This window comes from Anabrus simplex, chromosome 1, assembly GCF_040414725.1.
Source record: "Anabrus simplex isolate iqAnaSimp1 chromosome 1, ASM4041472v1, whole genome shotgun sequence".
Lineage (NCBI taxonomy): Eukaryota > Metazoa > Arthropoda > Insecta > Orthoptera > Tettigoniidae > Anabrus > Anabrus simplex.
Window position 1 is genome coordinate 702,602,371 of NC_090265.1, and position 27,765 is coordinate 702,630,135.

The 27,765-nt window shown below is 41.0% G+C and overlaps 1 protein-coding gene across 1 annotated transcript in view; it reads right to left on the bottom strand.

Annotated features, from left to right (window-relative positions):
* The window catches only part of LOC136857362 (MDS1 and EVI1 complex locus protein EVI1-A), a 78,436-nt gene that overhangs the window by 37,541 nt on the left and 13,130 nt on the right, over positions 1 to 27,765 (bottom strand). Inside the window, exons 2-3 of the mRNA XM_067135982.2 lie at positions 24,138 to 24,261; positions 15,286 to 15,391 (exon numbers count right to left, since the gene is read on the bottom strand). Of these exons, the coding sequence (XP_066992083.2) occupies positions 15,286 to 15,391; positions 24,138 to 24,261 (230 nt within the window). The remainder of the gene's footprint in view (positions 1 to 15,285; positions 15,392 to 24,137; positions 24,262 to 27,765) is intronic.

Consider the following 27,765-nt stretch of genomic DNA (forward strand, 5'->3'; position numbering starts at 1 on the left):
ACCCTAAACCTACTAATCCCCTAACAAGATCTTTTTCTCCCCCCCTCTCAATCTTCCTCCCCACCAGACCTACCACATATAACATTTTATATCTCACAAGACTAACGTCTTTTACCACTGACTGATTTCATATTCATCAGTGTTAAAATTTTATCAGGTATAAATTACATACCAAGTGATTCAAATAAGTTCTCGATGCTCTGGTTGACCCATAGCATGTGTGAGTGTTTTAAATGACTCTTTACTCTGGAAGCCTATCGGAGACTTCTATTGAAGGGATGCACAAAGACTACATATTGAAGAACCTTCTTTTATTCTTTGAATAGTGAGAGACTATATGCTTACTTCAATGTGTCACTGCGACAGACTTAATTATTATGCTGTTGCTCTTCTGTTATGGCGATTTATCTTAACACATGGTGTGAATGGACAGTTATAGGTTTTTATTGAACATATTTCAATATGTATCCACAATACTTTGGATTATTATGTCTTTGCTTAAATATTTGTGATTCATTTTATGGCTGATGATGACATTATATATGTTGAAACCGGTCCCCAAGTAGAATAAAAGGTATTTGTAACATCAACACGTAATTAGTATTGAAAAGGTTGAACCTAATAGATATCTTAGGGTTGTAAAATGAGAACTAAAGAAACATCAAATCGACATTTGTGGACTGTCAGAAACTCACTGGAAAGGATGCGGGCATTTTGAAACAGATGATACAGGTCAGAATGGCGTCGCGTTTCTTGTTGATTAAGCGGATATCCCAATATGTTGAGGAATACAGACCTATCAGTGGAAGAATACTGACCCTCACTCTCAACACCAAACCATATAAACTACACCTGATCCAGGTATATCTATCCACCATCGCTGCAGATGACCAAAATATCAAAGACTTTTATGCAGACATGGAAAATACAATAGCATCACTTAAACCAAGAGGTATTACCATCATATTGGGAGACTTCAATGCAAAAGTAGGAATCACCTTGATGGACAACCACTTGCGAGAAACTGTAGGATAGTATGGCCTGGGTGCACGTAATGAGCGAGGCAATCGGTTGATACAGTTTGCAACCGACAACAGTCTTTCCATTATGAATACCATGTTTAAACACCACAAACATCGTCTCTTTACGTGGGCCTCCCCGAATGGGCATTTTAAGAACCAAATTGATTACATCCTTGTTGATAAAAGGCGGAGAACCTCCTTCCGTAATGTGAAAACAAAACCTAGTGCCGAATGCGGATCAGATCATCGTTTACTCTGGGCCTACCGCAGCGAGCAAGGTCCCAAAGATGAACACCGTAGTGAAGCGACAACACTGGATGACTGACGAAACTTTGGCACTGGTTGAAATCAGACTTAACATCTGGCTCGCAGTTACAGATCCAGAACAACAAGGACGACTAATGAAAAAAATGAACAGTGATATCAAACACGCTTGTAGAAGAGACAAGAATGAACAAATTAAGAAACTGTGCACAGAACTAGAAGCACATGCGACCAAAAATTATAGGGCAGAACTGTACGACAAGGTAAAATACTTAGCACGAGAGTTTATGCCTAAGACTCAGATTATTAAAGATGACCAAGGGAATGTCATCACAAATGCAGCGGGCATCACCAAAGTATGGAGAGAATACTGCATCAAGCTGTTCACTGATGACCCACAACCAATGCCAGGTCACCAGAACCCAACAGACTTTGAACCAACGATCCTTAGAGAAGAAGTGGAACATGCAATAAAAAAGCTCCGGAACCAGAAAGCACCAGGCCAAGATGGAATCACTGCTGAAATCCTAAAGAACATGGGTGACCTAGGTGTCGACATCCTCCACAAGTTATGTCAGAAATGGACATCTGGAAATTGGCCGGACCAGTGGTGCCACTCCGTCTTCGTACCACTGTTCAAGAAAGGTTCTCCACTTGACTGAAGGCCTTCTTACTTCCACAAATCTCAGAGGAACAAACCGGGTTTGTTCCAGGCAAAGGAACTCGTGAGCAGATCTTAAACATCCAGCAGCTCATAGAGAAGGCAAGGGAGTACAATATCAAGATGTTCCTGTGCTTCGTGGACTACAGGAAAGCCTTCGACAAGGTAAAATGGTTAAAGCTCTAGGCTATACTCATTGAGATGGGGACGCCGAGACATTTAGTGTACCTGATTCAACAATTGTACTCTTTGAACACTGCGACAGTGAGAGTTAATCTCAGACATCTTTTCTACTAGTGCTGGAGTGCGACAAGGTTGCATTTTATCCCCCTCCTATTTAATGTATACAGTGAGTACATTATGAGGGAGATTCTCAAGGACTGGAGTGACGGCATCGCAGTTGGTGACAAGAAAATTAACAATCTCAGATATGCGGATGATACTATGATAAATGCAACAGATGATCATGAACTAGAAGCCATCATGCGGAGGTTAGACGAGCGAAGCAGAGAATATGGTTGTTGTAACCAAGGTTGAGATTTACAAAACACAACTTTATTATTCGCTTCAAATGCAAAATACACTATTTACACAAATAAAATGAAATTTAACTTGAAGCAAATGAATTAGGAATCTTGAGAATGAGTCTATCTTTTGGTACACTATATACAAGTTTACAGTATTTACATCCACGTCTATCTCGAAAAGATAGTTCTTGTGATAAGAAAAGTCGATAGTCGAAAACTATCCGAAGTACTGACATAAATGTTTTGGAAAGTCCTTCCTTGTTGAGTTCATAAAGGCAAGTTCAATGTTCGAAGAATTCTTACTTGGCGAAACCAAGGGAGCTTGCATTAATTAGGGAAATATAACGGTATGTAATAGTATGACTGGATATGGGCAGCGGAAGAGGAGCGGTGACCAGAGGTGAGACCTCGTACTGCCAGAAATTCAGTCCACCTGGTCGAAGCACATTTTCAAGAGGAGTAGCCTCCGTGCTCGACGTAGGGTGTATTCTGGAGCTGGACACCGGGGCAAGTGGGCATCTGGACAGGCTGGGGGTCCTCTTTATAGTACACACACGACTGTTCAGGCACGCGCACTGAGGGCTGCGCGTCGAGGCTAGAAGAATGACACTTGGCGCGCGTGTAGCTGGCTGGCGGAGCGAGAAGGGAGCGCCGGACATACAACACCCTCCCCTCCTAAATACGCCGGTACGGCGTGAAACGGCGGCGGCGCTGGCGGCGGCTGCGATGCTGGGCCGGAGCTGCTGATGTCTCTGTTGGATTGTCCGGAGCTGGAACCGGGCGGAGTGGCGCTGTCTCGTCCTGAAAGGAACCCATTGTTATTAAATGGTCTAAAGCTCGTTCAGCAATAGATTTATTTGGCTGAGCAATAGAATCAATCGCCGGACATGGGCGGTAGCGCAGACGTATCTGGTCTTGATGGCGGCAGATACGTTTCTCCGTAGTCTGTATTTCGTAGAGACGATGACCCAAAGATCTGCAGATGACTCCAGGTATCCAGAGTGGGTTTGACCTGAATGTCCGGGTGTAGACCTTGTCGTTGACTGAGAACTTCGTTGGTGAGATCTGAGACTGGGCCGGAAGAGGCTGCAACAGAGAAAGCAAAGTTCTGTGAGGTCGTCCATGGAGCTTCTGTGCAGGAGTGATATTATCAGCGCCGGGCAGAGTTCTGTAGTTGCTTAAGAGTTGGAGCAATGCTTGGTCTTTAGTTAAGCCTGAAGAGACAGCTTTTTTCATACTTCTCTTAAATGTGTGTACAAAGCGTTCAGCTTCACCATTAGATTGAGGGTGAAAAGGCGGTGCTAGGATATGACGAATGCCATTATATGTACAAAATTTCTTAAAAGCAGTAGCTGTAAATTGAGGTCCGTTGTCCGAAATGAGGACTTGAGGTAAGCCTTCTGTAGTAAATATCTTCTGTAGAGCACGAATGGTAGCTTCGGTCGTAGTAGTCGAATGCATATCCACTACATATGGAAAGTGCGATAGTGAGTCGATGACTATTAACCACATGGAATTGAGGAAAGGACCTGCGAAATCGATGTGAACTCGTTCCCATGGAGTAGTAGCAGGAGGCCATGAAGCTAGATCAGAAGACGGGGCGTTCTGATTCAGTTGACATTGTTCACAATGACGGATGAGCTTTTCGATGGCGGCATCAATACCGGGCCAGTAGCAGTGTTGACGTGCTAGTTGCTTCGTTCGGGATATACCCCAATGGCTTTGGTGTAATAATTCGAGAACTTGTTTCTGTAGGCTAAGTGGGATAACCACTCGGAAGATGGTGCCTGCTTCTAGGAGTACGACTCCAGCACGAGTCGTGAGACGATGCTGCATACGATGATAAGGTGCAAGGTGGGCGGGAAGATTGCTCTGAAGAGGCCAACCGTTGCGGATGTAAGTACGCACAGTAGCAAGTGTACTGTCCTTATCCGTAGCTTTAGCTATGCAGGTAGCATCAATAGGAAAACTGGAGACAGTATCTTCAAGTTCTATGTCCAACTGAAGACATTCAGATTCTTGGGAATCGAAGGCAGTATCAGGACCAACTGGTAAGCGTGAGAGGGCATCAGCATTACAATGCTGGGATGTGGCTCGATAGACAATCTGATAGGAATAATCAGAAAGGAACATGGACCATCTTTGAAGCTTTCTGAGGGAATTCTCAGGGATCTTATTACCAGGATGGAATAAGTGTACGAGAGGCTTATGATCAGTAATGATCAGGAAATGGTTGCCATAGAGATATTCATTGAAACGGCGAATACCAAAGATGATGGCTAAAGCTTCTTTCTCTATCTGTGAGTATCGACGTTGATGGTCATTAAGTGTTTTTGAAGCGAACGCGATGGGGCGTTCCCGTCCATGACAATCCTTCTGGGAGAGAACGGCACCGACACTGTAGTCTGAAGCGTCAGTAGCTAGCGTGAGGAGCTTGTCGGGCTGAAAATGAGTGAGTTGTATAGCTTGAATTAAGGCGTTGATGGTTTTCCATGCCTGTTGGCATTGCGGAGTCCATTGAAATTTAACACCTTTTTTACGTAGAGCGTTTAATGGAGCTGCCACTGTAGCGAAGCGGGGAATGAACTTATTATAGTAGTTCGCTTTGCCTATGAAGGACTGGAGCTGCTTGAGGTTCTGAGGTGCTGGCATGTTGATGATAGCTGATACATTCTGTGCACTAGGGCGAATTCCAGTCTTATCAAGTATATGTCCTAGGTAGTGAACTTGTGGCTGAAAGAATGTACATTTAGCAAGATTCGCTCGTAGGCCATGGTCTTTCAATTTCTGTAGAAGGAGGCGTAGATTGTTTAGATGTTCCTGATGATCTTTTCCCGTAACAATAATATCATCCAGGTAGTTAGCACAACCGCGAATGGAGGCAGTGAGTTGAGCTAAATGGCGCTGAAAAATAGCCGCTGAGGATGAAACACCGAATGGGAGCCGCTGGAGCTGGAGCAGTCCGAGAGGAGTGTTGAGTGTTAGAAATTTCTTAGAGTCTTCGTCTAAAAGTAGCTGGAGATATGCTTCTTTAAGATCAACTCGAGAGAAGAATTGTCCACCAGCGAGACGACGGAATAAGTCTTCTGGACGTGGAATAGGAAAGATATCTGTGTCGAGTTGTGCGTTGACTGTAGATCTAAAATCGCCACAAAGTCGAACATTACCATCAGGTTTCTTGATTATCACTAGTGGAGTAGCCCATTGACTAGAAGTAACTGGTACCACAATTCCAGTTTGTATCCATCTGTCTAATTCTTTCGTGACCAGGGCTTGAAGTGCTAGGGGTACTGGACGTGCTTTGAGGAAGCGAGGCTTAGCTCCGGATTTCAGCTGTATGTGAGCTGTATAGTCTTTTGCTGTTCCGAGCTGAGAGTCGAAGACTTCAGGAAACTGCTTTAGGAGATCGGTAACGTCAGAAGTAGGATGCAATGTAGATACAACGTTAATGTTGTCATGTATCTGGAAACCAAATAAGTTAAATAGATCCATGCCCATAATGTTGGATGCAGTGTAGTTGTTAACTACGAGAAGAGGAATGGCCTTCTGAATTCCTTTATAACTAGCCTGAAGCTGGATTTGACCTTTAATGTCAATTTTCTTTCTGTTAAACGTCACAAGCTGGATGTCAGCTGGAGAGCATAAAGGGGAACCTAAGTCATGGTATGTAGCCAGATTAATAAGAGAGACAGGTGATCCAGTGTCTAATTGAAAATCGACAGATCGAGGAGAGAATGAGAGAGGAACGATGATCTTGTGAGAATTCCTTGTGGGCAGAATAAGATTGATCTGATCAACTTCCATGTCTTGGCGGGGCTGTATATGCTTCGGGCGTGCTGCAGGAGTCTTAGCAGGGCGGAGCGAACTCCGACATACAGTCTTAATGTGTCCAAGTTTATTACATCGTTCACAAGTGGCTTTGAAAAAACGACAGTCACGACGTTCATGATGCTTGAAACAGCCTCGGCAGGAAGGCAGGAGTGTCGAGGGGCTTTTAACATTGGGCTTCCTTGTAGCATTACGAGAGGGAACCTGGCGAGAAGGCTTGGTAGAGAGCGCCTTATCTGGACGGTTCACTGTAGCAGAGGACGTGCGGGCCTGAGTCGAGACTTGAGCAACTTCGTGTGGAGAAGCTATGGCTGCGGCAGTCTTGGTAGTAAGCTCATAAACCGTAGCAATACGCTGGACGTCTTCTAAAGAAGGGTTACTCTGCTTGACAGCGTCAAAACGTATCTTGTCTTCAGGAGTATGTAAAATTACCATGTCCCGAATGAGAGAATCAGTGTAGGGTGAACCACAACCGTCCTTGGAGCATATGAACTGGCAGGGTTTAGCTAGACCACGCAATTCAGTTATCCATTCAGTATGTGTCTGATGGGGTTGCTTTCTGCTCTGAAAAAATTTATAGCGAGCAGCCACTATGTGAGGAGCTTTGGCATAATGTTCAGTGAGACGGGCCAGGAGCTGTGCGAATGGTACCTCAGAAAGGTTTTCTTCTGGACCTAATTTACGTAGTAATTCACACGTAGCATTGCCAACTGAACTAAGAAATAGTGCTCGGCGGCGTTGATCATCTGTGACAGAATGGCAGATGAAATGCTGTTGTAATCGTGCTAAATAAACTGACCATTCTTCCTTAGCTGGATCAAAAGCAGAGAACGGAGGAAGAGCTGATGGCTGTGTAGTGACAGAAATAGCTTGAATAGCCTGAATTAATGCTGCCTGTTGTTGTTGCATAAACTGTTGTTGTTGCTGCTGTAAGGCTTGGAATACCGTAGCGAGTTGCTCAGCTGTAGCCATTGCGAGATGCGTGCAATAAAGAGCAAGGAGAGCTGTGTGTCAGAACTGGTTGGAGGCGCGACCTTGACCGGTATATGCTGGGAGTGAGAGAGAGAGCAAGCAAACACGCTGGAGCGTGCCACACAGGTGGAGCGCACGACAGAGAGCTGTGGAATGTCTGTTAAGTGGGCGACACACTGGGCACTGATTGACTTCGTCGCCAATGTCTAAGTGTATGAGGGCACTGAGTTTGCCGTACCTCGTTGTGAAGGAGTGGATGAATAGCAAGTTAGTATCCTGTCGCCACAGAGTTGGTGACTGGGGCCGATGAATTGGAGTGTTTGTTGCCTTCCTTTTTTTTTTTTTTTTACCTCGTCGCCATAGAGTTGTGTTGTAACCAAGGTTGAGATTTACAAAACACAACTTTATTATTCGCTTCAAATGCAAAATACACTATTTACACAAATAAAATGAAATTTAACTTGAAGCAAATGAATTAGGAATCTTGAGAATGAGTCTATCTTTTGGTACACTATATACAAGTTTACAGTATTTACATCCACGTCTATCTTGAAAAGATAGTCCTTGTGATAAGAAAAGTCGATAGTCGAAAACTATCCGAAGTACTGACATAAATGTTTTGGAAAGTCCTTCCTTGTTGAGTTCATAAAGGCAAGTTCAATGTTGGAAGAATTCTTACTTGGCGAAACCAAGGGAGCTTGCATTAATTAGGGAAATATAACGGTATGTAATAGTATGACTGGATATGGGCAGCGGAAGAGGAGCGGTGACCAGAGGTGAGACCTCGTACTGCCAGAAATTCAGTCCACCTGGTCGAAGCACATTTTCAAGAGGAGTAGCCTCCGTGCTCGACGTAGGGTGTATTCTGGAGCTGGACACCGGGGCAAGTGGGCATCTGGACAGGCTGGGGGTCCTCTTTATAGTACACACACGACTGTTCAGGCACGCGCACTGAGGGCTGCGCGTCGAGGCTAGAAGAATGACACTTGGCGCGCGTGTAGCTGGCTGGCGGAGCGAGAAGGGAGCGCCGGACATACAACAATGGTCTTGAAATCAACAATAAAAAGACCAAAGTGTTGATTGTAGACCATTTTAATAACAAACCTGCCATAACAAAAATTGCGGATTATGATGTTGTCAATCGCTTCGAGTATCTAGGATCTATAGTCACAAATACTGGAGACTGTGAACCTGAGATCCGCAAGCGCATTGTGATTGCAAAAAATTCAACAGCAAAACTTACTCGCATCTGGAAGGACACCTCCATCACTTCCAAGACAAAGCTCACCCTCATTCGAACTCTGATCTTCCCTATTGTGACCTATGCAGCAGAAACTTGGACGATGAAGACAGCAGATTGCCGCAGGATTGATGCTGTAGGAATGTGGTGCTATAGGAGATTACTGCGAATACCGTGGACAGCACTGATCCTGCAACAGCTCGGCATCAGAACAAGACTGTCGACCCTCATCAACCAAAGACAACTCAGATATTTTGGTCATATTGTCAGAAGACAGGAGGCAATGGAAATAATTATCATACAGGGAAAAGTTGAAGGCCGAAGACCTAGAGGACGTGCACCATTATGATGGATGGACCAGATCAAGAACTTGATCAGGATGAGCTTACAGCAAGCAAGTCACCATGCCCAAAGCAGAGACTCTTGGAGGAAGATCACCAAAAGAATTGTCATGTGATGCCACTTCACACTTACGAAGGGTTGGACTAAAAGATAATAATAATGTTATTTGCTTTACGTCCCACTAACTACTCTTTTCGGTTTATGGAGATGCCGAGGTGCTGGAATTTAGTCCCAGAGGAGTTATTTTATGTGCCAGTAAATCTACCGACACAAGGCTGACGTATTTGAGCACCTTCAAATACCACCGGACTGAGCCAGGATCGAACCAGCCAAGTTGGGGTGAGAAGGCCAGCGCCTCAACCGTCTAAGCCACTCAGCCCGGCCCGACTAAAAGAGAGAGAGTAATTTATTAGGCATATATCTTAGAAAATAGTAACTGGCCGGTACTAGAAGATTATTTTTATAGTCTTTGGAAATTAAGCTTTGTGTATTTTTAAATATTATAAACTTTTGATAAGATTTTATGGAAATCACACCCTGAAATTTCAAAAGCATTTAATGAAGTATAAGATTATTGTGTTAAAATCTCATACCGTACAGCATTTTATTTTTTATTTGGCCAGTACTATATGACTCTCCCCTATTTTATATTAAAATAGTTGTAGTAACCAGCACAGCCCAGCTACTTTTTTAATGTTTACTTTTAGGATTTCTATTATCTGTTCTGCCTGCTGTCATTTCTTGATGGATACAGTACTTTTGCATCCATCTCTTCTTGGCACAGGCCAGAGTAAAGTGTAGCTTCCACCGAAGTCCCAGTCAACATCCATGGCTGTGACAATATGGAAGCTGCTGGGGTGTGAGTAGTGCTGAGTAATGACATTCAGAGCACGACTGGTGCGTCTGAGTGTTACGAAAGGTGCTGCTCATAGGGTCAGTCGTGCTGCAATAGTACTTTCTGACCCAGTGAGGAAAGCAATGGCAAACTACCTCACTCCTCATCTTGCCTAGTAAGCCTCATTTTGGTGCTGTCATTGGTTTTTGGGGTTTCCTTATAACCGCATACCCTTTAGTGGTGCTATTTGAGGATCCAACCAGCCTCTGGGCTGATGACCTAACAGACAGACATTATCTGTTAATTATGTGTGAAGTGATTTTTTTTCTAGATTTCATTATTCTGACATAGATTGATATTTTACATACTATTTTGTAGTGTTAGATGTGTTTAATTTTGAGTTTTGGTTGTAGATTTTTCATTTTTTGTGTTAAACTTTGTCCTTATGGCACCCAGATTGTCTGCGAAGAAGATGATCCTTTCATCATCATCACCATCATCATCATCATCATCATCATTTTACAGTTCCAGCTTCCCGGGTACTGTTGGCGAGCTTCTTCCATTCTGTCTTATTGAGATATGTTCTGTTGCTAATGACATCCTCCAGTCTTCTTCCCCGATCTGCAACGTCCATCTTTACGATGTCCATCCAGTGGTTTCTTGGTCTTCCCACCATCCGTTTTCCTACAACATGTCTCTCCAAGTTCACATAAGCTGTCGTTGTTGGTTCCATCCTCATTACATGCCCAAACCACCTCAATCTGTACTTCATACCCGATTATGCAATGATGTAACAATCCCAGATTCCTTCCTAACTACATCATTCCTTAACTTGTCCAGTTTGGTTTTTTGAATTGTGGGCCTAAGGAACTTCATCTCAGATGCCTGCAAACCTTGATGAGTCTTTCTTAGTGAGGGTGCAGGTTTCAATACCATAGTTTAAGATTGGTATGAAGTACTGATTGAACATCACCAGCTTTGATTTTGTTGGTACTTTGAGATCCCAGAGGAGTGTTTGTACTTGCTGGTAAAAGTGAGAGCTCTTCTGCACTCTATTTCCCACCTCCTTTGTGACTAGTGTATCTTGAGATATTACAATGCCAAGGTATGTAAAGCTTTCCACACTTTCTAGTGGATGATCTCCTAGCATGATGTTCGCTGGTCATCCCTCTCTGTTTATTGCCATCACTACTGTTTTGAGTTTGCTTATCTTGAGATTGAACTCCTGGAACTTAACCTTCCATTCATTGAATCTCGACTGTACTTGTTCCTCAGTTTCTCCCCAAATCAAAACATCATCAGTGAAGGCCATTGCATTTAGCTCACAAGAGGTTTTCTTGATGTTCTTCATTATGTCACCCATTATGGTGATAAACAATAATGGGGATAATGCACTGCCTTGATGGACTCCACTTTCGGTCTTGAATTTGGTAAATTCAATAAATAACTTATTGATATTATTCCATTCACATACCACTTAGTCGAGCAGCTCTTCTTCTTTCTCTCAATTCTTCCCAACCCAAACTTTGCAACATTTTTGTAACGCTACTCTTTTGTCGGAAATCACCCAGAACAAATCGAGCTGCTTTTCTTTGGATTTTTTCCAGTTCTTGAGTCAGGTAATCCTGGTGAGGGTCCCCTACACTGGAACCATACTCTAGTTGGGGTCTTACCAGAGACTTATATGCCCTCTCCTTTACATCCTTACTACAACCCCTAAACACCCTCATAACCATGTGCAGAGATCTGTACCCTTTATTTACAATCCCATTTATGTGATTACCCCAATGAAGATCTTTCCGTATATTAACACCCAGATACCTACAATGATCCCCAAAAGGAACTTTCACCCCATCAATGCAGTAATTAAAACTGAGAGGACTTTTCCTATTTGTGAACCTCACAACCTGACTTTTAACCCCGTTTATCAACATACCATTGCCTGCTGTCCATCTCACAACATTTTCAAGGTCACGTTGCACTTGCTCACAATCTTGTAACTTATTTATCAGTCTATAGAGAACAACATCATCCGCAAAAAGCCTTACCTCCGATTCCACTCATTTACATATATCATTTATATATAAGAAAACATAAAGGCCCGATAATACTGCCTTGAGGAATTCCCCTCTTAATTATTACAGGGTCAGATAAAGCTTCACCTACTCTAATTCTCTGAGATCTATTTTCTAGAAATATAGCAACCCATTCAGTCACTCTTTTGCCTAGTCCAATTGCACTCATTTTTGCCAGTAGTCTCCCATGATCCACCCTATCAAATGCTTTAGACAGGTCAATCGCGATACAGTCCATTTGATCTCCAGAATCCAAGATATCTGCTATATCTTGCTGGAATCCTACAAGTTGAGCTTCAGTAAAATAACCTTTCCTAAAACCGAACTGCCTTTTACAGAACTGCCTTTTATCGAACCAGTTATTCATTTCACAAACATGTCTAATATAATCAGAAAGAATGCCTTCCCAAAGCTTACATACAATGCATGTCAAACTTACTGGCCTGTAATTTTCAGCTTTATGTCTATCACCCTTTCCTTTATACACAGGAGCTACAATAGCAACTCTCCATTCATCTGGTATAGCTCCTCCGACCAAACAATAATCAAATAAGTACTTCAGATATGGTACTATATCCCAACCCATTGTCTTTAGTATATCCTCAGAAATCTGATCAATTCCAGCCGCTTTTCTAGTTTTCAACTTTTGTATCTTATTGTAAATGTCATTGTTATCATATGTAAATTTTATTACTTCTTTGGCCTTAGTCTCCTCCTCTATCTCGACATTATCCTTGTAACCAACAATCTTTACATACTGCTGACTGAATACTTCTGCCTTTTGAAGATCCTCACATACACACTCACCCTGTTCATTAATTATTCCTGGAATGTCCTTCTTAGAACCTGTTTCTGCCTTAAAATACCTATACATACCCTTCCATTTTTCACTAAAATGTGTATGACTGCCAATTATGCTTGCCATCATGTTATCCTTAGCTGCCTTCTTTGCTAGATTCAATTTTCTCGTAAGTTCCTTCAATTTCTCCTTACTTCCACAGCCATTTCTAATTCTATTTCTTTCCAGTCTGCACCTCCTTCTTAGTCTCTGTATTTCTCTATTATATTAAGGTGGGTCTTTACCATTCCTTACCACCCTTAAAGGTACAAACCTGCTTTCGCATTCCTCAACAATTTCTTTAAACCCATCCCAGAGTCTGTTTACATTTTTATTTGTATAGTAGGTAGTCTTTGCACTTTGTACACTGCACTCATTCTTCATCCAATGACTCACAACAAATAATGCATAAAGTGTTTTCTTCTATTTTCTTAGTATATACATAATAATCATAATAAAACTGCTTTCCGGCAGTTTTATTTTCCTTGTTGTACTGGTGAGGTACTTTTGAATGCTCGGCCAAAGCGAATGCTAATTGTAAAACTTTTTTCCTGCTCAGGGACATAAAGATTATCCAGATCCTTCAAATAAGTAACCAACTGATTTTACATATCGTAATAAAAGGATTTTTTAATTCTTCCCATCTGAGGACTTAGATCCACAGCCACACCAACTCTAAGTGCTCTTAGACGATCTCCTAACGTACTTCTTGGTGCACAAAAAGCCTCAGCAGCCTGCCTTGCAGTCACTTTGTTAGAAATAATTTAGGTCAGTGCCATCGTCATCCCATCCTTGGTCCACTTTCATTTTATTTTACCTCTTTTCTTAGTCATTTCACTCTGGAAAGTGATAAGAAGTGGATATAATTTTATTTCTTTAAAAGTCCTATTGGCTGGTACTGGAATACATATGGTTGGCCGGTACTGTACAAAACACGTGAAGGAACTTCCCCAACTGGATAATGTTTAATAGACGATGTCGTGAAACTTTTACCAGTTATAGCATCCTCAAAGAATGTATATAATATATAAGTAAGAACAAAATCAACAATTTACCTGAAAATGGAGTACCTGAGGATTGAAAATAACTTTGTGTGTGCGATCGCAAGCAGGCCAAGGTACAATTCTCACATCTCACACAAGACTTAATGCTAAACGAAACCCCCAAGTATGACACGCGGGAATGTAACATCCTTCGTATGCCACCTGTAAGATACTGCCATATAGCACCTAAAGTGAGAACAGCAATGGCCAGTACTGCAAGCCGGCCAGTACTGTAGGACTCTCCCCTCTTGTGATCTTTCCTTAATTTTATTGTGTAACACTAGCAGGTGAAAAAAAGTCTAGATGCCTCTATCCTGTTCTGTAGTGGCTCTTCTTTTACTATATCTCTAACCTTCTCATTTTTCATCTCATTAATTCTTGTCACTCCTATCCTACTTCTCAGAAATTTCATTTCACTTGCCTGTATCCTAGTCACGTATCTCTGCCTCATTGCCCAGTTTCTGCTGCATACATCAGATTATGTATATAGTACATCCTGTATATCACTCTTTTGTTTCTCTGAGAGACATCTTTGCTCCAAACCAAGCTTCCGACACTTTTCAGGAATGCTCCTGCTCGTCTTCCATGCTCGATTATTTCCTTATCATCTCTTCCAGTTTCCTCTATGATTCTTCCCAGTTACTTGAAACTCTCTACCTTCCTAAACTGTTCCCCTCCAAGCATTATCTCCCCTTGTAGGTCTTTCCTTCTTTCTAGTTGTGATCACTATCTCACTCTTTTTGCCATTAAATTTAATTCCACATTGTTCCACCTCATCTTCCCATGCATCTAACGGTTCCTGGTGGTGGTGGTGGTGATTATTGTTTTAAGAGGAAGTACAACTAGGCAACCATCCTCTATATAACACTAATCAGAGGGAAAAAATGGAAGGGGTCCGACACTTCGAAAAATGAAGGTATTGACCAAAGGAAGACAAGGGCCACGAAGGGCATGAAAATGAAAGACTCCCTAGGCCTCCATACGTAATACCGTCGGGGTCAGAAAAGAACAAGAGTTGACCAAGAGAGGTCCTACAGTATAGATGAAAGTGAGGAGCCTGGCACAAGTAAGTGGAAGCAATTCCAGGACTCAGCTGAGGGCCTCGTGTTTGCCAGCCCATGCTCCAAAGTTCAGAGCCTCTGAGGCCCCTTGTAGTTGCCTCTTACGACAGGCAGGGGATTAACTGTTCCTGAAATTTCTGTTCCTTTTCTCCCCTGACTAACAAGTCATCCGCAAAAATCATCACTTTCATTTTTACTTCCCTACAGGTCTAGCCCCTCGTCCACACTGTGAGAGATCATCAAGTGGGGACTAGCCTGTGGGGGTGAAATATAGTTGGGACGTGTGCCCCGAGACCACTATGGTAGCTGTGAGGGCTCTACAGGAATCCTGAAAAATATGGCAGCTAATGGGGCTCTGGTGAACAGGCTTAGCTTTCAACGAAACAAGGATTTGGGCCAGTAAGGTAGTTAAACAAAAACAAAAAACAAAAAGAGCTTTCATAAACTTATTCCGACAGATTTTATGGTAATGTTCTGATGATCACCGAGGTCTGGGGAGAGATAGGAGTGATATTTTATGTTGTGGAGACCAGGACAGAGAAATTAACATTCAATCAACACAGTGATGAGGGCTTACCTTGCTGGATAATTTCTTTCCACAAATATGACACTTCTGCTTGTTCTTTTTCCCTTCATGAAAGACTCGCATGTGGTAATCAACATTCTTCTTTGCATAGTAGAACCTAGAAGATTTAGGATAAAATTAGTTAAGGTAGCCAATAATTGTATTTTAAGCATACAATCATGAACGCTGCTATCACATTAGACGAAAAAGCCACTGAAAGGTAATCATACTTTAGGATGCTGGTGAGCACAGGAATGGGATCTGAATGTAGAAATCAAAACCAGATTCGGTATCGCAAGGAGTGTGCTTATGTTATTAAAACATACAGTGTATGGCACTGCACTTCTACTACAACTGTGGAGCCTGTGGGAGTTGCCTGTAGATGATGAAGCAGTTGCTCATGCATTTACCAGGTGTAAGCATAAGTTTTTGCCGGTTTTTTTGGTAAAGAAAACATGTAATTTTCAAGGGAAATTCATTTTTTGTTCATTCCAAATATTGACCATCAGCTTCGCCCATCTTTCAGTGAAGTTATGAACACCATGCCAGAAAAACTGCTTGTCTTTTGCAGCAAACCATTCGTTCAGCCATTTTTCAACTTCCTCAAAATTGCTGAAGTGCTGCTCTGCAAGCGTGTGCCCCATTGATGCGAAGAGGTGATAGTCAGATGGCACCAGGTTGGGGCAGTACGGCGGGTGTGGAAGGATGTCCCATCCAAACGATTTCAAGGTGTCTTTCGCTGTTTTTTCTGTGTGAGACGGCGCATTGTCATGTAACAAAATCACTTTGCCATGTCTTCTGGCCCATTCTAGTCGTCTTTTAATCAATGCGTGATTTAAATTAATAATTTGCTGGCGATAGTGTTGTGCATTAACGGTTTCGCTGGGCTTCAAGAGTTCATAATACACAATACCGTTCTGGTCCCACCAGACACAAAGCATGGTCTTCTTGCCAAATCAATTTGGCCTTGGTGTTGAAGGACCGGCTTCGCCAGGTGACAGCCACAATTTTCTCTGCTATGGGTTTTCAAAATTAATTCATTTTTCGTCACCCGTCACAATTTGATACAGAAATTATTTTCTTTCATGGCGTTGAGGCAGCATTTTACAAGTGACTTTATGATTTTCCATTTGCTGTTCATTCAAATCGTATTTACTGAGTTTATTGATCTTCCTCATTACTCATAAACATCTGCTGATTGTTTCTTGTGACACATTTAATGCCTGTGCCAACTGCTGTTGAGTTTGAGTTGGGTCATCATCCAGTAACACCTGCAATTAATTGTCTTTGCACTTTTGTGGTCTACCAGAGTGCGTACTATCTTTCACACTGAAATCGCCACGCTTAAATTGTCAAACTCATGTCTCACATGTTCTAATCGATGGAGCATGTTCACCATATGTTTCTACCAGCAAATGATGACATTCCACAGCCTTTTTCTTTTGATTAAGTAAGAAAAACAATGTGTGCCGCAAATGTTCATTTTCAGGCACAAGCATCGACATGATCACATAACACAGACGCTATTTGGCGGACTCAACTTGTGTGTGTTGTTAGGTTAATTTCAGATGAACAAACTGACATACGTGTCAAATTCATATGCTGCATACTGTTCGCTGGGGCCATCTCTTAGTGAAACTGGAAAAGACTTATGCATATACCTGGTACATCCATCCAGATGTGTCCATATCCAACTATGCTAACTGTACTTGATGCTGATCAAGTAATGTACTCTACTATATTGCTTATTACATAGAATGCATATTGTTATAATGGAAGATTTCAACATTTATCTTGCCACAATAAAAAACTATTGGATCTTATGAAGAAAACAATTTAAATACAGTTGAACCTGACTTATACGTATATCAAGGGGAAGGGAAAAAACTACTTGTAACTCAGAATTACTTAGAAATCAGACTTACACAATAATCACATATTTACTGAAAAACCAATGGAATAGACCTACATGTGTTAATCCTTGCAAATAATAAACACATGAAGACAGAATATAATTTTTTGAACTTGGTCCAGCCTTAGAGTAATCAGATAGGTTGGCTTGTTTCACTTTGCTTGCATTAAGAGTATAAACCTCCTTTTGCAAACTTAGTAATGAATTCAAAGCATTTTCACTACAACTTTTCACACTGATGTAACGCCTACACCCATCAATTGCACTTAACACCTCACTCAGTTCAAGTGTTTCAAGATTCAAGTCGTTATCTCCATCACTGTCACTATCGCTTGTAGCTGGTCCATCACAACCGCGTTGTTGGCATACATTAGCAATAATGTATTCATCTGGTAGTTCTCCACATACAGCCCGTTTATCATAGAAATGCACAAAAGTATAGAATTCTACACCTTCCGGTAGCGTTAGCTCATTGCCAGACAAAACTTCGTCCCCATAATCATCATTAGAGACAGCCTCTTCTAGTAAGCCACCAGCTTTGCGGAAACAGTTGCTGATTGTGGAGAATGACACCTGCTTCCAGGGAGGCGAAATAAAGTCCATGGCTTGTAGCAAATTAATGGAGGGAGGTTCATTTCCTACATCACTCAGTGTTATAAAATGTTGAAAATGCAATATTTTTTTTTGCTAGGGGCTTTACGTCGCACCGACACAGACGGGTCTTATGGCGACGATGGGATAGGAATGGCCTAGGAGTTGGAAGGAAGCGGCTGTGGCCTTAATTAAGGTACAGCCCCAGCATTTGCCTGGTGTGAAAATGGGAAACCACGGAAATCCATCTTCAGGGCTGCCGATAGTGGGATTCGAACCTACTATCTCCCGGATGCAAGCTCACAGCCGCGCGCCTCTACACGCACGGCCAACTCGCCCGGTAAAAGCATTTTTCTATAATGCACTTTGAAATTTGCAATGATGCACAAATCAAGCGGTTGTAGAACACTGGTACAGTTAGGAGGGGAAAATTCCACTCGGACATTCTCCAGAACGCTTTGAGATGCACATCGATCCATAAGAAGAAGGACCTTCTTCTGTTTCTTTTTTCATTTTGATCTCCATTTTTTTCAACTACTGTTCCATTAGAAGCATAGCTATTTCAGTTAGATTCATATTCCATAGGTTTTGTTTTCGCGCCCTTAAAACACCACGGATTCTTCGATTTTCCTATCACAAGTGGAGGAAGTTTGTCAGATCCATCTGCATTGGTGGTGAGAAGTACTGTTACACGAATTTTACTTTTATTCCCTCGATGGCATGAGTCACTTTTTTCAGCTAATGTCTTATTAGGAAGGAGACTGTAGAATAGGCCGGTCTCAACACAACTGTAGATGTTTGATCATCGCTTACGATACCCGGCAGAACCTCTTCCTTCCAGTGTTGCACTGTGACGTCGTCCACAGCTTTTGAGTCACCGCAAATTGTTCTTCCTGTGATTTCATGACAAAATCCTTGCAACCATCCTGATGAAACCTTGAAATCAGCAGTGATACTTATCATTTTAGCTAAATCTATCGCCTTTGCCTTCAGCATGTTGCCACTAATTGGTAGAGCTGCAGCCCGCTTTTGCTGGAACCATGTGAAAAGTGCTTTCTCCAAATCTACATACCTTCCTTCTTGCTGACGGCTGCGATTTGCTGATTTTGAAGCCAGTTTTAAGAACTCATCCAAAATAGCGTTTCTTTTGCTGATGACTGTACATAGCGAGGTATAAGCAATCTCTAAATCTAAAGAAATTTCAGTTTTTGTTTTGTGTGGATTAGTGTCCACTTCTCGTATAAATTTTACTTTTTTATCTAGGGTATAACTTTTCCTTTTTCTGTTCTCCATGGCTAATCAAAAGCAACTGAATGACAAAACTACTGTTCAACAGTAAACACCAGATACCGGCGCCGTGGACATTTTACTTCTCCGTTGTTCCCACGAAAGAAATTCTCATATTCAAACAAATTTACTGTATTTTCTTTTGTTTCCGCACTGAAACCGCTCACTTTGCTTGTAATGTATCTTAGGCGGCATTGTGAAGGTCAAAAACGACGAAGGTACAGGAGGAGCGAGATAGAGAGTGAAGGGAACTCGCTCCGTTGGCCTTTGTTCAGCCGCCAGTAAGGGTCAACAATGTCACTCGGCGAAACTCTCTGTCTTCTGTTTCAGCACCGAAACCCGACCGCACTACTTACGCCTACGCTGACAAAGAGGAAACTTCGTAAATACAGTAGTTTCTTTTACGAAAAGCACGTGCTCATTACAGTTACGCAAAACTCAGTCATATTTCACTGACAATTAATACGTATAACAGCGAATTACGTATAAACGGATTACGTTTAAATAAGGTTTAATTAACACGCTTTTAAATTACATTTTGCAGGGACCTAAAGGAAATTACGTACAAATACGAATTACGCAGAACAGAGTTACGTATAAAACAGGTTCAACTGTATTGTCTCCACTCGGACCTCAACTATGCCAGACAACATGTTCTTAGACCTCATCTTTGCTTGCAACATGCCGATCGAATTTACGCCTTACGTGAGTTACTTCTCATACCATCAGCCTGTCTTCAATATGGCCATTCTTCAATGTTCCCCTTCATAATTTACTGCATTACCATCTACTCAATAATAGACTTCCAGTACGGCAGAGCTGATGGAGGAGGCAACCCAATGTCCAGGGTTAAATGGACGTTTCCTGATGGAGGGCAGCAGCTCCACCAGTACCACATTGTGGCGCGTGAGGATGGATTTCACTAGCGGCAGTACAGCAGACGTGGGAAGCGCAGCTGTAGCAGCCTCTACTGTTCCCACACTGCGGCTCAGAAAGGAAATGGAAGCCCTACTATGCTATCTTTCCAAAACAAACAATATGTCTATGGTTAGAATTACTGGGGCACCCATTACAGTAGAATTTCACTGTAACGAACACCAGTATAACGAAATTTACAGAAAAACGAATTTTTTTGGTCCCTTCCTTTTTACCTATTTGTTGTGTGTTAAAATGTTTCATTTTAACGAATTTCGTAGTTTCAGTTTAACAAATTAAAAATGAGCTTTTTTCTTTACCAATTTGACCATATTTTCTCAAATTAAAACTAAAATTCATCCTGTTTTATGACCAACATTTTTCTTGTTACATTATTTCATTATTCAGACGATTTGATCACCATTTTCCATATATGCACCGTACGCGATTGAGAAGGCAATCACTTTTGTGTAACCAATATGCTCCGCCATCCAATGCAAGACGTCACTCTATTAGCTGAGTAGGAGCGCCAAGTTTGCAATCCACCAATGAACACTACGCTTTGTGTAACCAAAAGGCTTCGCCCATCAACCAATGTAAGACGTCACATTATTGGCTGAGTAGGATCACGATGTTTGTAATCCACCAATGAACCCGACGGTTTCGTCGCATCATGCATTGCATGTTTTTTCTTCATATATAATTCGCAAAGCAGTGTGTTTCTGTTAAGGTTATATCATTAAACTTGCCAAGTTTGTGTGCATCTCGTTAAATAAATAAGTTCATAGCACTGCAAATGGATAAGCAGAAGTGACGGCAGTTTTCGTTGAGTGAAAAACGTAAAATACTTGTGGAAGTAGAGAAAGGCAGAAAGAAAGAAGAAGTAGCAAAGAAGTACGGCATTAGCCTGTCAACACTTTCTGCTTTTTTTAAACAGAAAAGTAAGATAGAGGAAAACATTGATGCTGATGCCCTAGGTCCACAGCGTAAGAAGATCAGGACAGCCGACTACAAGGAGGTGGACCAAGCCGTCTGTACTGTACGTGGTTTGTGGAAATGCGGAGTAAAAACATTCCAATAAATGGCCCACTGTTATGCGAGCGTGCGCGATCCTTCGCACGTTCGCTTGGGTCACCTGAGTTTATGGGGTAGTGCTGGTTGGCTTCATAGGTTCTGGGAGAGATATGGCATATCCCACAAAATTATAAATGGTGAAACTAACGTTGCCCCGAAGGAAGTTGCGTCTTCGTGGCGGCTGGAGACTCTAATGGATGCCTTGAAGGAATATTCGCCGGCAGACATCTATAATGCAGACGAAACTGCGTTATTTTATAAACTAATGCCGAACAAAACCCTTGATTTCAAAGGAAGTAAGTGTTTTGGGAGCAAATGTTCAAAAGAATGTATCACGGCTCTTTTGTGCACCAATTCCACAAGGACCGACAAAAACTGAAGCCTCTCATAATTAGGAAGTTTGGGAAGCCAAGGTGCTTCAAGGGGGTGCAACATCTGCCCTGTGAATACAAGCACAACTCTAAGGCATGGATGATATCTGTGCTATTCAAAGAGTGGTTGTAGGACTTGGAATGTTGAATGAAGGCCAAAAAGAGGAGAATTCTTCTATTAGTGGTCTATTGCTCTTCTCATAATTGTGTGCCTCGCCATTTGGAGTATGTAAAAGTTTTATTTAGCCTCCAAATACAACCTCAATTCTTCGGCCGCTGGATCAGGGTATAATTCATGCAGTAAAGCGGCATTACCGAGCTCGTGTGGTCCATCGAATGCTGTGCAATGTTGCCACGAATAGAGACATTAACATCAACATATTGGGAGCAATGCAGATGTTTAATGCTGCATGGAAATCCCTGGATGCAGACATCATCACAAACTGCTTTAGAAAAGCTGGAGTGGTTTTTACAGAAGACGTCGCAGAAAGTGAAGTGTTGGATGATGTGGAAACTGAGGAGAATTGGAAGCGTTTGTGTACAATGTTGGAGGTGCCATCTACGACAAGTCTTACCAACTACATCAGTGTAGACAGTGATATAACAGTCTGCAAAGAAATCACCAATGAGGAAATTGTGGAGGACATTATGAATGATAGAGATCCATGTGATGAGGAGGAAGAGGAAGACAACCCCCAAAATGATTGCGATCGGCAGAGCTCGACTCTTCAGCAGGCAATGAAAATGGCACGTAGCCTTCAAGATTTTCTTGTGTCACGAAGTGATGTGCCAGAATCTGTTTTAAATTCATGTGCAGTGGTTGGTGACTATTTGGAACGAGCTTTTGTGTCTGGATCTGTTCAGAAGAAAATCACATACTTTTTCAAAAAATGAGGTTCTGGAACAATGTGTAGACTTGCTGGTACAATGTAAAAATAGATTTTCTGAAAACATCTGTCAATAATGTAACTCACAATGGTATTTTGAAGTTATATAGATCCTGCAACGGATATAACAGGGCAGATGACCTCGTAGTTCTGCCCCTAAAAACAACGATAACTAACAGATATAATACTAGGTGAGTTCTTAAGAATTGATTCATTTCAGTATAACAAATTAATTTCAGAGGTCCCCAAAATTTTGTTATGCTGGTATTTTACTGTAAGTGGGGAGAGGGTGCTGAGCTCAGGATCCCCTCCTCGAAGACAATTAGTGATGAGTTTCAAATTTATAACCAAAGAACAAGAGTTGGCACTTGGAGTGTGCTAAGTTTATATACGGCTGTAAAGCTTGCAAATGATGAAGCAGAAATGCAGTGTCTGGAGATCAAGATTTTGGGCCTCAGTAAAGTTAGATGGCCTGGATGAGGGACACAAAAGTCTGGACATGGTGTCTTATAATGATCTGGTGGTGAAGATCCAGAACATCAATATGGAGTAGCTGTGCTACTCTCTCCTGATCTGGTAAAGTCAGTAATCAATTTCATTCCCCTTGGAGATTGAGTCATGCTTCTTAAACTGTAAACTTCACATTATACCATGAACACTGTCCAGGTTTATGTTCCAACAGGAGATAAAAAAGACGAGTTGGTCGAGGAATTTTATTCCTCTCTGGAGAAGGCAATGCTCCTTACAAAGAAAGGGGAGATAACAGTGGTCTTTTGTGACTTCAATGCAAATATAGGTTTTGGTATGGAGGATGACATTGTTGGACAATACGACCCGTAAGACTTGCAGCAATGTTTTGGCGTTTGTGTGAAGTGAGGTCCATTGAAGGCACAGGTGAGCAGACTTGGAAGATGATATGCTACAAGAAGCAACATTAGAATGGGTATGGCAATCCATGGTGCAATGTTTGGGAGCACGATTCAGGTGCATGATGTGCACTTTGAAAATCTCCTGTGCTGTTGCCAGAACGACTCTCACATGACTCTCATACTATACATTCTGATGTCTTGTAACACTTATATTTGAGGGGTCCACTTTCAAAACAAATAATTATTCCACTGTCAGCAATTTTTGGTAAAATGAGAAAAACATCTGCATTAATTGCATGTGCCTTTTAAGATCAGCTTTCCACATTAATCAACTTATTTTGTATAAATTATATAAAAAATTGATAATTTGCACATCTTACTTATACACTAGCCATGAAAATTCAGTTTAGATTTTAGAAAACACTCACTTTGAAACGAACTGTACAGGGTGTCTGGCCCTGCGGTGTAGGGGGCAACACATCCGCCTGTCATCCGGCGGCCCCGGGTTCGATTCCCAGCCGGGTCAGGGCTTTTTAATTGTAATGATTAACATCCCTGGCCTGGGGACTGGGTGTTTGTGATGTCCTTAATTTTCCCTTCCTCACACACAACATTCTACACTACTATCATTCCAATTACATGCTGGTTCATACAATATGGTGACAGTAGGGGCAAAAGATCCACATGGGTCGACGCTCTGAACAAATAGCATTTTTAAGAAAAGAAAAAAAACTCTACAGGGTAGTTAAAATGGAAATGCAAAATGCATTAAAAAGTTAACAATTTCCTTCTTTATTGTTGCCTGCCTACATAATTAAACTTTGTTAGTATTTAGCAAGGTTTAGTCAATCTGGTGGCCATGATCGTTAAAGTGTCTAGTCTATATGGTCTCACCTTGTTGCCTTATGACAATCAGAGAATAGACTTAGCCAATACATAAGATTAATAATGTATTTACCTGGAACATGTTTTGTGTGGACACGGAAACACTGGTCGCTGAGAAGGATCCAAATGCACAGCTACATGGTGAGTAAGCCTAGTCTTGTTATGGAACAGTTTTCCACAAGTTTCACAGGTGTAACCTAAGCAATAGAGTAATATTAGCTCAGTATTCTTCAGTCATGGATCTTCTCTCAAATCATACTGTATCACACACATTTTTCAATGTTTTCAACAGAGTAGGTGTACTAAAATTACAAATACAGAACCATCAATTAATTTTTGTACTAATATTTGGAATGCACTATATTTCTTATAATATAAGAAAATCAACTAAATCTATATACATCATCATCATCATCCTACAGTATTCCCATAGGAATCTTTGAGTTCCACTTGTTCGGTCAAATACATAATCCGGATACAGGCCAACAAAATTGAAATTCTTATTAATGGTGCCCTTCCACCTCTGTTTAGGCTGCCCATATTGTTATCAACCATCCACACTCCACTCCTCAACTGCTGCCTGCATTCCCTCATCACCTTCAACAGTATACATGAAGGAGCATTCCCTTCTCTGAGACCAGTCTTGATTTCGAACTTGTCCAATGCGACCCCATGGAACCACACTGTTGCCCTCGACCTATCCATGCCAGCTTGTCAACATGTTATCAATTAGCAAAAAAGTTGACTGATTAGTGTTGTACGTGTTTTTGCACCATAAACACAAAAAGAGTTACAGGTTAAATGGGCCAGAATCAATATTGCATTAAAAAAATGACTAAAATTACACTCGCCTCTATAAATATACCAAAAACATAACGTCCATCCTTGAATTCACCTCTCACATTCCTTCCTTTTGCTGGCAGTCTGGCTTGGTTGCACGAACCCTGTCCTTCCTCCTATATAAAGTTTTCCGTAAGATGCTTCTAACTTCATGTTTAAGAATATTCTATAATCATAGTACCAAACATCATGCGACACCAACAATGAAGGTACATTCATTTCGACATGTAACACTGTACTTCTGAACATAATTTAATAGATTATGAAGATTAAAAAAAAAAAAAATACGAAAACTAGTATAAACTAGCATAAATGTTGGAAACCATGTTTTTAAACGTATTACATTCCACGTGGAAATCCTGTTAAAATAATTGTTTTAAATATCATACTAATTTCATTTAGAAAGTATTAGTACTGTAATGTAATATTAGTTATATTAACCATAATTTTTTTTTTTTTTTAGTAATGTGACTTGTGTGTCAGAGGAATTAAGTTTTAAGATTACTCTAGCTATGTATTGTTTTGTTTTTAATTTGTATTTTTAAAGTCTAAGTAACAATTGTCATGAACATTGTAATTGGGCCTTATAACCTGTTATGTTCACAATAAAGTAAATAAATAAAATAAAAATAAAAAATGATATGATGTTTCCATTGATGCTTACAAGGCCCGTACTTACAGACACGATATAGGCTTTTGGGCTTATGCCGTGTCAAGAAAATAAGGTGAAATTATTTACGTTTCGCAGAAGAAAATCTCGACTGTCCACGAAAAGGGCTTCTTGAATTAATGCTCTAAGTCACAACCTTAAAACAATTGACTGCTGACTAGCATGTCTGCCTAAACACAGCACAAGGTCACAAGTATACTCCTGTTAAACCATAACTCTTACTAAACAACAACTTGTCTCTACCATCAAGACCACCTCTTTATATATGTGCCTGCCAGGCTTCTAGAAAGATACATTTCTTGTAAATTCTAGAGTGCTTAAGGGCCAGATATAATGTACCGAATATTCTACAGAGTTCTCGCCATGAAGTGCCATTCTGGATGTTACAGTATGTTTCACAATTCCATAGTGGATTACAAATCATGTATACAGGTAATAAATTATATACAGGTTCTTAGATTAACTAAACTCACATAGATATCTATATACAACAAATGTTTCATGACATACCCTCACAAATAATGTGATCGTAAACTAATAATGATGATAATAATAATAATAATAATAATAATAATAATAATAATAATAATAATAATAATAATAATAGCCTGTGGGGGTTTCAGCCTGTTCCCCTATCAGACGCGTCCCAGGTGGCGGATCGGGAGGCTCGCCGGACTTGTCCGGAGGGTTTGAGGGAAATAAAATACTTCTCGCCGACCAAAAACAGGCACAGCTCGCCAACATCTTCAGCAACCTCCGAAGCTCACTACTTCAGTTGTAACCATGACACCGGCACAGATCGATGTCCCCAATACTTTTAACTTGATAGCATGATGGAATCAACCTACAATATAACTACCCCAGACCCTAGTAGACATACTAGTTTTTCTCGGTCATCGGATTCTGGGGGACTGAGAACATCATGCGGGAATGTATCTGAGCTTCCCAAATCTCTTTGCCCAAAATGCAAAACTTTCTTTGGTAGTCTAAACATCAACACACTTCGGAAAACTGGGAAGTTAAAACAATTAACAGACATGTTAGATAACTTAAACATCCAAATTTTAGCACTCCAGGAAACCAGATACACGGATGAAAACCATTTTGACTCAGGAAATTATAGAATTTACAAAGGCAAGCCAGCAATCTCCCTTCATAAGAGACCATTACAATTTGGCACAGAATTTGTTGTAAGAAGAAACATTGTAAACTCAGTACTTAACTTTTCTTCACCTTCTGAAAGAATTTCAACACTGTCCATTAAATCAGGAAACAAAGCTTGTACATTACTTAATGCGCATGCACCCACCAATAACTACAATCAAAATGATCCACAAATGGTGGAAGACTTGTGGGAACTGCTAGAAGAAACTACAGCCACAATTCCAAATCATCACATAAAAATTCTATTAGGAGATTTCAATGCCCAAATTGGTAGAGAAAAGAAATTCAGGGCCGTTGTAGGACTATACCCAGCACATAATAGAACTAATAAAAATGGAGAAAGATTAATTGATTTTTGCAAAAATTTTGATTTCAAATTAATGTCAACACATTTCTGGGTGCTTCCACACAAGAAAACAACCTGGAGATCCCCAAATTTTCACTTGGGAGAATTTCAACTAGATCATGTGGCTATTTCTAAAAAAAATCAAAAAGAAATTATGAATGTTAAACTTAAAGAAGGGATCACTGACTCTGACCACCATCTATCCTTAATCAAAGTCAAATTTCAACCAAACAGGTCCAAACCCAGAATAACAAAAACTTGCGTGTCGATCCGGAATTTCTTAAACAGAATACTAGTACTTTCCTTGAAAGTATTCCTACTCACAATCCTTCGAACTGGTTAGAACTCAAAGACATACTTTTGAAGACTTCTTGAAATGTTGGCACACCACCCAGGAAACGCAAACATAGGTGGTGGAATGAAACCTGCGACAATGCCATAAACTTTAAAACTAAAGCCTGGCAGAATTGGAATTCTCATAAAACTGAACAAACCTGGCAGGAATTCACCAAAATACAGAAACAAACATAAAAAATTATCAGGTCTGAAAAAAGGAATACAAACACTACAGATTGGCAGAAATTGAACAAAATTTTACAAAAAACAATTCACGAAACTTCTACAAAACCTTCAGAGAAGAATTATCAAATTATCAGGCACCTGGTCTTTGCTTCAAGCGCC